We start from the raw sequence: 14,191 nt of genomic DNA, 5'->3' as shown, positions 1-14,191 counted from the left end.
TTGTGTAGTAAGGTAGCAAAGCACTCACAAGACGGATTGAATTGTTTGTAAAGTTTTCAGGGTCTGTATGTCAGTGGGGTCCTAATGATGCCTTGTGGCACTCCTGAAGTGAAGAACAGCAAGCAAGCAAACTTGTTTCAAGTTATAATCCTTAAGATTTCATTCCTGGTGGTTATTTGAGGTAACTGCTGTTGCGTTTTAATAACACAGCTTCCGGAGCTCATTTCAAAATGACACATATCAACCACTGGGGGCATCAAACACGCCTTGAGCTGTGACTCCTTCAGAAATGCAACAGAAGAAGAGGTTTACAGCCGTTCACAGCGCAGATGAACAAACCATACGCTGAGAGGCCTCATGGCACCATGTTGGTTTAATAAAGAGGACTACAGGAGACAGCCAACAATGCTGTGCAACAATGATACTCAGTTCATCAACTTTTGTAGTAGTAAGTACATGCTGTGAACCTCAGCTACATGGGCACACAACTCTACCAGTAACAATAAAAACTGCTATGTTTAGATGCAATTACAGAGTGCAAATACATTGATTAATTGTTGCTTGATGCCAACCATAAACAGTATCACAAATGTGGTGTAATATGATGACAACCTTAAGGATTATGACTTTAATATATCCAGCAGTGGTCCTCTAGTGTGAGTGAACTTCCAGTGAACTGCACATCCAGACTGGGACTGAATGCAGCGTCCTATGTCGACAAAGGACAGTTTGACAGCAGGAAATACGGTACCGAGGTGGGTATTTTTGCCAGTTTTGGGTTTTGGCAGCTAATGTTAGCTGCACAAGCAAACTAGCAAACAGGATCTAACATTACTGTTGGCGACACTTCACCATGTCCATCTGAAACTCTGTAAATCACCTCAGTACCACTGTCGTCAAACTGTCCTCTGTCTGTCTCTGAGGTTGTGTTCACAGGGAGGCTGCTGAGCACCGTTCGGTTGCACGGCAACAGCAGCTACAGCTTTCAGAGGGAAGATATCTTATAATATTTTCTCGATAAAATATGTTTCAGTTTCACCGAATCACTGATAAAGTTCTGTTTTTGTACAGTAGCGAGCCGTCCTGTTAGCTTGCTTGCTTACCAACTATTGAATCTTCATCTGAGGATGCAATCTTAAAGGGTAAAACATTTTCATTTCACCTGGACTTTAACAATCTGCTTACAACCACTACCATGATTGCGAAATATCGCTCAAAATGGATACACAAACACCCACTACACAAGGCTCCAAATTAAATCTGTCACTATTTTTATGTGCCTCATTCTCTGCTGAGGCAGGAAACCAGTAGTGGAAAAGCTGCAACATGAAATTTTTACCAACAAGCATGGACACTTTGTATAGCTCTCACAGTGAACGTTGGGGAGCTGGTGTAAGCAGAGGTAGTATGAATGCTTTACCTTGTGCCGGCTGGGTTCTCTGGGACACCGCAGTCCTGCGTGAGTTTTGTTTACAGCCCTCCCTGCCCATGAGGTGAGCCTTCCAGGCCTGGAACAGGGACAAAGTATCTCAGTTAGTCCATTCCTCTCCCAGGTACTCTCTCAATCAGGGTAACCACGGGTGACTGTAGGCCCAGTCAGGGCCCGTACGGCTGCCCTCCCTCCAACTAACACTGCAGTCTTTCATTGGGTCTATGCTCAGAGCTCTGGCAGCCAGAGTGTGACTTTCTGTGAGATTTTTTTTTTTCTTCATTAATTTTTAAGGGTGTGTGAGAGAGAGACTGCATGTTGTGAGTTTGAAGGAGAACAAAAATGAGTTACAACTAAAGGTTGAATAATGAGTTTCACTGCACATTTGGGCATAATCTCAGGATCTCTCATATTATTTGGACATTAAATGATTTGCAGGGAATAGAATGGTTAAAAGGTAATGCGTACCATGCTGTATAATCATTAATTATTTTGCCAAGACCAGCCACAGTGTTGACTTAACACTCTGATAAGCACGCTAACAAATGATAATAGGCATTTTTCACAGCAAATACTGCGTCATGGGAGGGAAAGGATCTTTCCAACTACAGGTGTCAGCTCCAGTATTGGGCATGCTGACATTGGAAATGGAACAGAGCCATCTTTAATGATATTAGTTACAACTGTGAGTCAAAATGTCTGCTGTGAAAGAGGCAGACTAAATTAAATAATGCGGGAAAATGCTGCTGCACTGCTCTGTATGGATTTAGACCTTTTAGCGTAATCTGGCCCCAACCTAATCAGTGATGTAACGACAGGTGTTTTCCATTAGCTGGCAATAAGAAAGCACCTGCTGAGACATCACTGATAGATGTAGACCTCTACGTCTTATAGTTTTGTTTATTCTAGCCCTTTCATATTTATTCCAAACCAACTGCTGCCACTTTTAGTATTACATTATTGTCATAAACTGTTTGGTATAAGTGGGCAAAAGAGAGTGGTGTAACAAAAAATTACTTATTATTATTATCATTACTACTTTTTTCTTATCAGATAGTTTACATGTTCCATCTGGATCAGCCAATCAGAAATCAGGAGCGACAGTATCAAATTCTGAGTTCTTGTATTCGAGTTCTGTCCAGGAGTTTCATTGCTGCGGGCTGGAACAGGCAGTGCGAGGACAGGAGCTGGTCAGACTGATTCTCGTAGCTCTTGTGGCTCCTTGAAAGACGACTTGCATGATTCATTAGACTCCACAATGACAGAAACGAAACGGAAGACAAATGCAAGGCGACACTGTTACATCTTTTAGTGGCCGGGGCAGAGAATCTTGTACATTGCATATACATTTTAAACTTCTCTATCACACCAAGAGTGGACTAAAGATTAGTAATGTATGAGCAGCTCCAAGGGTGCTGATTATGAGCACTGCTTACTTACGAGAGATCACTGAGGTTACATTTAGCAAATGCAAATGCTACTGTCTGAACTGGTCCGATTGTAAGAGAATGATTCATTTTTGTATTAGTATCAAAAGAACCCTAAACCACCCTAACTACAAAAAAAATTATATCAAAAATATATATTATACTATATATATATGTTTTATCTATAAACAGCTAATCAGGACATTTTGTCTTTACCTCTCCTTAACCTAGTAGGAATGTGAAGAATGTGATGGTATTCACTTCATCTGGAGACAAATGAAACAGCCCATTAAGAACAAAGGCTTCACCTGCTTTGAAGTCTTCAGAAGCCAACAATAGCGTGGTTTTACCTCAACACCTGTTTGCTCTTTAAGCCTAATATTAGAAGCTTTTTAGTTTCTGTGTTGATGTAAAAGAGGGAAAATAGAAAAGCACTCAGCGAGTGACGCTCAGGTCCAAGTTCTGTTAAAACCCTTATAGAACCGAGAGTTACCACATTCAGCTATTCTTTTTTTTCTCCTTCTCATAAAATGGAGTATTATATTATCTAGGAGCCAGCTCTGTACAAGTGACCTTGTTTTTCTTTTTTAGTTTAGAGAAAGAAAGAAACAAGTAGCATAATGTAGCATACCGCAACTGGTATGCACAAATTCTGCTTCAAAATTGACATTTTCCACCTAATGACGGGAGAGACAAACATGTTCCACTTCAGACGTTTCTGTCACTTGTGCCACATGCTGTACATCACCTTTCCTTTAATCGAGCACAGTCACAGAGTCACAGAGATGTCGGAGAAATGTGAGCGACACAGTTGGTACAGTTTAATCTCTTCTATGTGTAATGTGCATACAGAATCTCACCTCTTCTCCAGGCATGAAGTTGTTGTGACACAAAGGACAGTGGTTGGAGCCTTTACCCGATATGGGGGCTGAAATAGAAACATGACACCATTAAACCACCTGCACAATTACAGAAAAAGTCCCCCAACAACAAAAGAGAACCGCTTTAAATACAATACACCTTTGAAGAATGGGCTCATTAGGGTAAACACAATACATCCAAATTCACAATTCTAGTTTCTGTGGGGGTAAGAGACTTAAAATATATGGTAAAAGGCTCACTGGTGTCAATTATGTATGGAGACATATGGCTGGTGATAGAGATGTAGTGTAAGTCTTTGTTCAGGTTAGTACCTACAGTAACAGTATACTGGTATCCAACTGGACAAAAAACAAACAGAAGATCCTGTAAGAACAGCAGACCTCAGCTTTCAGACAGCATACTGGTAAGAGGCCTTGGTAGTTTACCAAAAATATACACAAGCACTATGGAAAAGTACTGACTTGATTTCCTTCCGTGAAACATACAGCATATTTGTTTTATTTTATTAAAGGTTTTACTGTGGCCACAGAAGCACTGTACCTGTCACTACTCAATAAACTGAGCATAATACATTAAAAGCTGCACTGGGTGCTTAATCAGTGTCGACCTATGATGTCCAGGCTGTGGAGAATCAAGTTAAAAACAAGGAAATACAAATACCCGAGCAGAAGTATGTTTATCTGCCCAAGGTTGGTGAATTAATGTTTCAGGAAATGTGTCTATGTGGAACAAATGTAATGGTTAATCTAAATGAGGATATTATGTTTTACGTGTCCTTTATGAGAGTGATGAGGTAAACGGTAAAAAAAGATCTAACATGTCCTGATGTAGATAAATGGAGGAAGCTTCCACCTTATCACACAGTCCACTTCTATCTAACTTTATAATTACTCTGCTCTACAAAAGAGAATACTTCCTTTGCATAAACTTGTTAGTTAGTTCACTGACCAGCCCCACAAGTAGTCACTTCACTATTCTTCATGGGATTCGTGGCCTTGAGCAATCCCCCAATTTAAGGACAATACAGCAGGACAAGGATCTTAACAATCATCGGTCATACAGCCAAAGTAACCAAATAGTTTTTTAGGCAAAACAGTGGAATCTTTTTAAATGGCCAAGTCAAGGACTTGACCTCAGTCCAACTGTGTTTCTTTTAAAGCAGACCACACTGAAGGCAAAACACCCCCTTAACAAGCAAGATGTGCAGCTGGCTGCAGTACAGACTTGAAAGAGCATCCCCAAGGAAGATACAGTTTCACCCAGTCATTTACTGTGAAATACCTACAACCAAATATTCAATATGATAAGCTTTATCTTTATTATGTTTATGCTAGATGATGTTGACTCATTCAATTAAATTATGTCCCATGAAATTGGGGAACTGTCTGTAAGAATTATGTAAACACCATCAAGTTACAACACTTTCATCTCATAGTTCTTGTTCCAGTTCACATATAATAAGCTAGAGCCAAACCAACAAAAACTGATCACAGGAGCATTGTCTGTGCTGTATCTGTTAATGTGACTGCATTGCATTTAGACTTAAATCCCAAACGCTGGATTGCTAAATGTTTCTAAATTCTCTTTTGGCAAATTGTGAAAGCAACAGTTATGGAAAACATGGATATGTAGAATTGCACATTTGCATAGATAAAGTAAGTGTTTGAGAGGAGTTTTTATCTATTTTATTTACTTAAAATTTGGACTAACTATGACACCACAGATTTTGGTACAAAAGATGACATGATGTCTTATGTAATGATTAAGGCTGCCTTGAGATATTGTAGTTAATATGTATATTCACAAAGCTGCAATACACTGCACCAGAGATTTCCTCCTTTGCCCAGCAAGGTGCAACAGTGAAGCAACATTTGTGGAATCTTCTTTTATTTACTTACTCTAACCCTAACCCTTTTGGTCATATTTAGCAGTTCTGGTTAAGTCATTTGTAATTCACATTGAAAATGAGTCAGTTTTCTGTCACTTTCACATCCTGGGTGTCACTGCACATGTGCAATGTCCACATGGGTCCTATATTTCATGTCATACCCCTATCTCTCTCCCCATTCTTCCTGTCTGTGTCTACACTGGCACCATCTAACAAAGACAAAAATTGCATGATTTTCATCACATAAATCATTTTCATTCATTTTCCAATGGCATTAAAGAGTGAGACTGAGAACTCACGGTTGCAGGCTGGATCCTGGACATGTTGAGTCAGATCTTCAGTGGCCACAGCCTCTGAGCAGCGTGGACACTGGCTGAACTTGGACCTGCTTTCACATTCACCCAGCAGGTGCTCTATGAGACTGGCTATCTCAACTACCTGTGAACAAAACATAGAGTCTTCGAGCTTCATTGCTTTATTAGGTGATTAAACAGCTGGGCAGATGTCTTACTAAAAATATGCCAACACTCTTGACAATATAACCGTGTACCTGTCTGCATTCATCGCAGCGTTTCAGCATAGGACAGTGTTTCCAGTAGTGAAGGTCCAATCCATCCTCCGTGAATGACTCATCCTTTTTACCGCAGAATATACACAGGCTGAAATATCAGATCAGGCTGCAGATCAGATTACATTCCTTCAAACTATTGGCCTGAGTAGTGGGGCACTAATCACATAAAAATAATACACAAAACAATTATTGAGTGTGTGAAAACTGCACAGAAAACACTAACCCTTTCTATTATTACAGTATTAGAGTTATGAGTCACTTACTTGTCCAGATAGTTGATGGATTGCTGGACGTCAATATTGTTGGTTACCTTGTTCTGGGGCACTTTTATGACTGCTGGAAATTAAGAAGACAGTGTTACTTGGCATGGCTGCACTAATTTGAGGCCACATTTCTGAGTCTCAACCAACTGAGATCCAGAACTCTATAACAGACAGAAATAAAAGGCCTTACAAAACTTCAACATGCTGTAAAGATGGAGCAGACCTATGCCACACTTGGCACTAAACTATCTACAAATCAAAATATTTCAGGAAGAAGGAATCAAAATTAAAGTTGTAATCAGCATAATGTTCTTACATTTTGTTGCCATGTTTGCTGTTACTTGGTTATTGATGTGCCGGATCTTTCTTTCTATAGGTTCATGGTAGAAATGACTGTTAGGGTCAGTGTCATGTCTTAGATACTGTTATATTGCCTTCAAATGGAGCTTTTGTTTCTGTTACTGACATGCTAACACAACTACCACACTGACAACAAAGTAGATGCTTTTTATGGTCAGTGATTTAGAGTTTTTTGCATTTTGATGTCATGTTGAAGACATAAAAAAAGAATGAGGACAAAAGTGACAAACTACCATGAGCTCTCACATTTGTCACAAGTCGTGACCTTGGAGCTATGTTCAGATTTTCCACTTGCATATGAACAGCTCACATTTGAAGGCGTGACCGCGTCAGTGCTAGTGCATCTCTTAAGACTATATCAGCACCATATTGGTGTATTGTGCCATAAAGCAATCTCCCTTTAAAGTAATCTATATCAGACCAGCTGGTGTACAGTACATAAGGATGTTTTAATATACTAAAAAATATATTTGGTGTGAGTAGGACCTGAGGTGCTTTTGTCTGCTTCTTTTTATTTAAACATGTACCTTTGCCAGCTTTTTGGGACTCTTTCTCAACTTTGGGAGCTTCTTTCTTGAGCATTTGTCCTTTGGAGCGTTCATCCCCCCTCTCCTTCACAAGCAAACAGAGAAGTGTAAATAGATGTCAGAAAGAAAACCAAAGAGAGATGCTATTAAACAGTGACTTCAGATATAGGTAGTTTCGGATAAATGGTGGAACTCCTCTTCTCAGGACTCTTAAGGAGATTTAAAGTACCAGTGTTATTATCTGACTTCCTAGAGAGTTAAAAGTCTGTGTGGAGTCATAACTAACAATTAGTAGCCATTACAAAAAGTGATGTAATCGCACTCTGGTGACAGCTCCACCTACTGTGATCTCTTTCAAGGCAGCCAGCTGCTCCTGAAGGGAGTGGATCTCCTCCTTTTCCTTTTGCCCATCCTGTTGACCACCTCCCTTCTTCAAAGTCTGGATGAAAAGTGACATGCCATCAGCTTCATAGCAGTTTTTCATTTTCCTGTTTGCTTTCCTATTTTTTCTCTGTCTTCAGTTAACAGAATTTAAGCATCGCAGATCTTCTTTGCTCACCACACCAGCTTATATTTCATTATTTTCTCCCTTTTAAAGTTGCAAGCCATACAGCTCTGCAGACTGTCAGGGCTGCAGTTACGTGGTGTGGTTGTTTTGGCAACGACGCACGCAGATGAGCGCATGATCAGACATTTTAGCAGTTGAGCTCTACTCAGCAGCATGGCCATTATGTCATGGGAAAGCTAGGTCTCTAATAATGCTAGTAAGAAATAAAGCTTGGTCACTGGGTGAGTCACAAACTTTACGGTAAAATGATATTGCACATTGCCAGCTTTGGAACACAAGCTGACTTGTTTACTGGCTGGATTTGTGGTTACACTAGTACACAACAACAAGGTTATCCTTTACAGTATTCTGTGTTGATCATACAGAAAATTCAGTCAGGTTTGTTGCTAGTGCAGTTTTACACAGTTCAGTTGACATGAAGGATTTGAAAGAAATTTAAGTTTTTTCTACATTATACCATGGATAGATACGCGCATGAATCCTGCGGTTTCTTAACCAAATGGGTAAAACACAGACAAAAGTGCCCATCCTGGCTTTGCCAAAAGAAACAGTGGAGCCAGTTAGCTTCCTCTGTAACATGAAACCCCACCTCCCACCTGTTACTCTACTAAAAAATAAAAAGACATGACGTCATGTAGTCTCAACTCTTGTGAGCTTGAGAGAGTGCTCCCATCTGCCATGTCTGACAGTTTCACTGTCCATCTACCAGATGCTCCTCGCTGAATACAATCTGTTTGAAATAAATGAACAGTTCAAACACACCCACTGTCCAGCAGTCTGATGCCAATAATTTCAACACAGGGAATGCACACACCCATATAAATGTTAGAAGTGTTAACATTTTAAGAAATGTTACATAGGAAAAGGAGTTTTCAGTTATTTCTAATATTCCTTATTTAAGTGAAGAAGATGTTAAGTAACAATGAGAGATTCATTTGCAGTGAAGAGCAAAGAAAAACTTCTTGCCTGAGTCTCCTTTCCGTCCATCTTGGCAAAGCCATCAAAGAGTGTTTTGTAGAGGAAGTTCTTCCGTGTGGTAGCATCGTTGGGTGGAAGGTAGCTGAGAACAGCAGCTCTGTGCTGCTGGTACATGGATAAGATAATGCGCACCGCCAGCTCTCGAACCGCTGATGCACTGTGCTCCAACGCCGCTGCACAGAACTGAAAGAGGAAAACAAGCTTTCTATTAACATTGTGAACATTAAGCAAGATTGACTTGATATTACTGTTCAATCATATGCATTTAGGCAAGTTTCAACTTGGCTCTGACCCACTGAACAGAGACAATTTCATTGAAAAAATATTGAAAGAAAATATGTTTGTTTTTGTTGACATGAAACGTATTTGGAACTACAAGTACAATTTAATTTTAAATGATAAATAATACAAAATGAAAAAAATGGCAAATCACCACCAGTACACGCACTTTGGGGTGTGGTCGGTTTTTGTCTATTACTTTATCAAAAATGTTTCATCTTTACTGTGTTTTTATATGTTATTCTAATGCCTTCCTTAGCCTTGTGTAAGGACATTTATTGCCTCTGTGTTTGAAAAGGTATTTTCAAAAAAATTGCCTCGTCTTTCTTGCTGTACGCTGGCTAAACAAGGCAGGCCACAGAACATATAAAGTGCCTGCTTTTTAACAGAAACAAGTTTTATGAAGCAATATTTGCTATATGTGCAATCTAGTTTCTCATTTTGTTTACATTGCTGAGAAAGTCCTTCAAACGAGTGCACATGATGATGTAAAAAGAGCCCAATATCCGACATAATGTCTGTGAAGAGAGTCGCGACATAATGGCGGTCACGCCAGTGGACAACATTACATTTAGAGGTAAACTGTGTACAAAGGCTGCCCATCCCTCAATCAACAGGCTCAGGAACAGTTTGCCATTATGCTCTGTTTTCTCTGCCGACCACTTCTCATCTTATTTACAGGAAATTCAATCACCCCAGTTTTTTACTCTGTCTCCCACCTCGGAGCAGATCACCCAGGTAACAGCAGAGGAAAAAGGAAAAATGTTCAAACCATGGCCAGGCTAACACTGTAGAGCTGTCAAGAGGGCTAGTCACATGAGCTGAAAGAGGCTGATAGCAGTACTGATTTAAGCTGTGAATTTTAAGGATTCATGTTTGTTATCAAGTTTCTTTAGTGTATTAAATTACTTACATTATATATAATACTTAGCTATAAACATATTAAAGATATGACCTGTGTACATTTTTATTTTTGTATTTGGAAAGGAAGTTTTAAATATAAAATCTGATGTTGAAGATTTATTGTAAGCTCCCCACCTACATCAACACCTTTAGTGGCACATGCTGATGCTAACATGTTTAGTGTATCCTTCTCCATGTAGTGCCTGATGGGCACCTTTTTCTCACAGGAATCAAGTAGACTTCTGTACTTTTTAATTAAAAGATATATTGCTTGGGGCCATGTAATAGTATCAAACAAGGTCTTTGTTAGCCTGGTTTCAGACATGCACAGTGAAAAAAATCAAGGACCCAAAACATGTTTTGGACCTAGGGAATATTTGTCCAGAGTGCAGATGGCTATTAAACCTCTGTTTCAGATGTTTGGTGGCTGATAAAGGCTTAAGGATATGCAAAGTTCCGGAAGTTTACAAGAAATGGTATTAGCTATAAGCCTGTAGGCAAACTAAAATCAAATCTGATTAGCACAGTGGCTTACTAGGTGTATCCACAGAACAACAGCACAAGGCAATTATTTCATAATCCATTCCTCCATAAAACAAAGTTTCCATTTTAAACCTGCCGTCTAGTACATGTTTCTCATCAAACTGTTTCATTTAACAGTCCGGAGGAAAGGCAAGCTGTGGAATAAAGCACAGTCCTCCTGTCACATCTCAATCAAGACTGGAAATGTTTTCCTAGCAAACATGGGAGGCAGCCAACACAAAGGGGACAGACGCTGAGCAAGCATGCACAAACATGCAAACACAGACTACCCAAAGCCACCTGTGTGGCTTTGGTTTCAGAAGGTAGAAAAACTCAGAGGACAAACCTAACAATTTGCTCTCACTGATAAAAGCTGTGTAAAGTCAGGAGGAGGGCTGAGTGGAGGGGGATGGGTGGAGGACCGCTCATAAACTAAAGAGGGGAGGACGGGATGGCTTATTGTCCCTGCCTGGCCTGGTCAACAGTTGGATGGTTTGCATGTAGATATTAGATCACTGCTGGAAACCAGAGCAGTGCAGGAGACGTAAAGTGGATGCCAATGGTGACAACATTGACTCAATTGACTGGAGCTTACTGAACGCCTGTGTGGGTGAACTGAATGACCACAGAAAGCCAGGGAGGGACTGGTCCCCTTTCAGTTAGTCTCACTGTAATTACTAAGTCAAATGTAGCAGAAAATCATCGTGATGGGTGCCATATTTTTAAAGTGGAATAATATAGGCATTATACTGAATGTATCTCTATACAGAACATGTGCTATCATGTTAAACAGGATATGTCGTAATTGCTATTTTCAGATTGGAGAGAATATGACCGGGGAGTTGACATTCAGTAGTTGTTGACAGCTTGGGCTTTAGTATAGAAATCTGTGATGTCCTGATTTTGACCTTCGATACCTACAGTGGCATCCTCAGAATATTTCTGACATGGAAGAAAAGCTTCAAAACCAAATTTAGACAGTGTGATCCAAAAAGTATGGAAGACGAGGAACGCTATGGTTGAAGTGTTGTTCTTGAGATAATGGATAATGGAAATTCTCTCATTATCCCAAAAGATTTTAAAAATAACAACTCGTCTAAAAAGATCATTGCAACCACGGCCACTCTCAGATTCCGTATCAGAGACTTAAAATAATTCAAATTATGATGCATGCATGATCCTTTACCCTCATGACATTGTCCAGGGTGAAGCCAGAGTTCTCTGTACCCAGTTCAGTAAGTAGCTTCTCGAGCAGCTCGGCCCGACTCTGAGCCAGACGAGAGGGGAAGTTGGATTTGAAGGGCTTCACCAGCTCACCGGGAATAACCTGCAGGGCCCGTACATCCTTCAAAACAGCAATTTCCTAAAACATGGACATGAGAAATAGACAATGACAATGACAATTGAAATTTACATTGTAAAAGTCGCGCCATGTCATTGTAGACTTACAGTACGTACCTTTAAATGATGTAATACGTGTACTACTAAGCCACTAAAAACACTCCTATGTGATGCTACACATGGTGATTTGTCATTCAACACAAGCATCTGTTAGAGAGACAAGTCATAACAGAGAATACAAGTGTGCAATTAAAGTGAGCCGGAAGAAAGCGCTAGGAAAAACTTCTCTCAGTTGTTTGCCATTTTAGCCTCATCAGGTGAGTGGAATGTATGTCGGAAATATGGGACAGACACATGTAAACATATAATTTGTCCTCAATGTACAAAGAGGCATTCAGTCATTGCTCTAACGGAGCTCTGAAAAGATCCAGAAGGGCCGGGCAATGATTTCAGAGGGCTGAGACACATGGTAACGGTTTGCACAGTTGTGGCCTGAGTTGAACTCATTGAAACAGAAACTACTGTAGCTCATAAAGACATCCTCCCAATCTTACTCAACAAACAAACTCCCATGCATGAGTACAGTGCAACAGATTCCACTAAGCAAATGTACATTACGTATCCAGTATATCACGGCAACGTGACATTTAAAGTTTTAAAATACATAAAATAACTTAAACACACTGCACACTCTATGTAATTGCAGTTAGTCAAATAGAGAGCACAGATGCGAGTGTGTGGAAGTTTGTTTCTGTATTTGCATGTAATTGTCCTTCCAACACCTAAAAAAGCCTCTAAGCCAGGTGAGTTGCTGACACTGAAGGAGAAAAAAAAACACTAACCAACCAAATCCAAGAGCTAGTGGCTAAGATGCAACAATGCCAAAACGGCATTGTTCATAGTTTAAATCCCGAAGGGGAATTTAAGCGCGCCCCCCCTCTCCCTCCACATTCTTGTCTGCCGCTCAAAGATATACTATAAATTAAAGCTAAGAATAATCTAAAGACAGGAATTTGCTCTGGGCAGTGCAAAGATATGTCCATGCACGTTGAAAATGTTTCAGCTTGAGCACCAAGGAGATTAAGGACAACTGGAGTTGTCACCCAAATGAGCTCAATCTACCTGGGGAGGCCCACAAGTCTCTCTTTCCATGTTTACAGGTTACATGCACTGTACCTTTTATTAAAAGACCACTGTGTAGGATTCAGTGACATCGCATCGCAGTGAAGTTGCAGACTGTAACCATTTGAATACAGCTCAGCCTTCCAAGCATGTAGAAGAAACTACGGTGACTGCAAAAAAAAGATCGAGAGCCAGTTTGGTTTGTCCATTCTTGGATACTGTAGAAACATGGCGGTTCAACATGGCGGCCTCCGTAGAAGAGGACCCGCTCCCTCTGTAGATAAAAATGGCTCATTCTAAGTAAGGAAAATACAATGATTCTTATTTTCAGGTGATTATACACTACTGAAAACATATTAATGAATGTTATTATTATTCCATTTCTGCCAATAGATACTCCTATATGTTATACACCGGACCTTTAAGTGGCTCATCTTTCTTGGAAGAATTATATAGTTTTGGAGAGATAAAGTAGTATATTCTGATAAAACCCCAAAATAAGGACACAAGGTATTTTCATTTTACAACGCAGGGTTGAAATTAACTTCAGTTTGTAGTTCCCTTCGCTAGTTGTTAAACAGAAAAAAAAAATTGTACAAAAATGATTTACAATGAAACTGATAATAAATTAATAACTTAAAAAAAATACTACTTTGCATGATGAAGTTCTGAGGATGAAGTACTTAATCTCACAGCTTGAAAGAGGAAGCCTTTAAGTCTAACGCGTTCTGTTAGAGAATGACAAAGAAAGTGCTTATCTCAGTGTAAAAACCTCCCTTCGCACATATGGGGTCTATAGGCTAGCCTAATAAAAGTACAAAGCATACAAAGGTAATCTTTTCCAGAAATGACCTTTGAAGGAAAGTTGGACTGAATTGTATACACGGTCATGCTGTTCTTTCTGTTTGCTTACTGTGGGGTGTGTAAATAAGGTGATTTTCTAGTCATCGTTTTGAATGCAGACTCGTGGGTGCTGGTCATAAGAGTGATTTGATTTGGAAGGAACAAAACGTGCCTTTATTTAACCGCAGCCGTAATCTGTGTTTACATGCACGTACAAACCCAGTTAAGCATACAAATCAGTTTGCCCTGCAGGTTGACTTATTGATAGTCACTGACTGTAATGTGTTG

General features: G+C 39.8%; 1 protein-coding gene across 4 annotated transcripts in view; it reads right to left on the bottom strand.

The window, feature by feature from the left end:
- cep104 (centrosomal protein 104) overlaps positions 1–14,191 on the bottom strand; it is a 34,497-nt gene that overhangs the window by 4,241 nt on the left and 16,065 nt on the right. For 3 of the 4 annotated variants that reach the window (XM_051424894.1, XM_051424896.1, XM_051424897.1), the window contains 10 exons: positions 11,784–11,960; positions 8,882–9,076; positions 7,691–7,786; positions 7,348–7,432; positions 6,777–6,830; positions 6,461–6,533; positions 6,177–6,285; positions 5,926–6,064; positions 3,717–3,784; positions 1,421–1,508 (listed from right to left, as the gene is read on the bottom strand). In XM_051424894.1, the coding sequence (XP_051280854.1) occupies positions 1,421–1,508; positions 3,717–3,784; positions 5,926–6,064; positions 6,177–6,285; positions 6,461–6,533; positions 6,777–6,830; positions 7,348–7,432; positions 7,691–7,786; positions 8,882–9,076; positions 11,784–11,960 (1,084 nt within the window). The remainder of the gene's footprint in view (positions 1–1,420; positions 1,509–3,716; positions 3,785–5,925; positions 6,065–6,176; positions 6,286–6,460; positions 6,534–6,776; positions 6,831–7,347; positions 7,433–7,690; positions 7,787–8,881; positions 9,077–11,783; positions 11,961–14,191) is intronic. The other variant, XM_051424895.1, reaches the window with a different exon arrangement.

This window comes from Dicentrarchus labrax, unplaced genomic scaffold (assembly GCF_905237075.1).
Source record: "Dicentrarchus labrax unplaced genomic scaffold, dlabrax2021, whole genome shotgun sequence".
NCBI lineage: Eukaryota > Metazoa > Chordata > Actinopteri > Moronidae > Dicentrarchus > Dicentrarchus labrax.
This window is presented reverse-complemented; position numbering and strand designations above follow the sequence as displayed.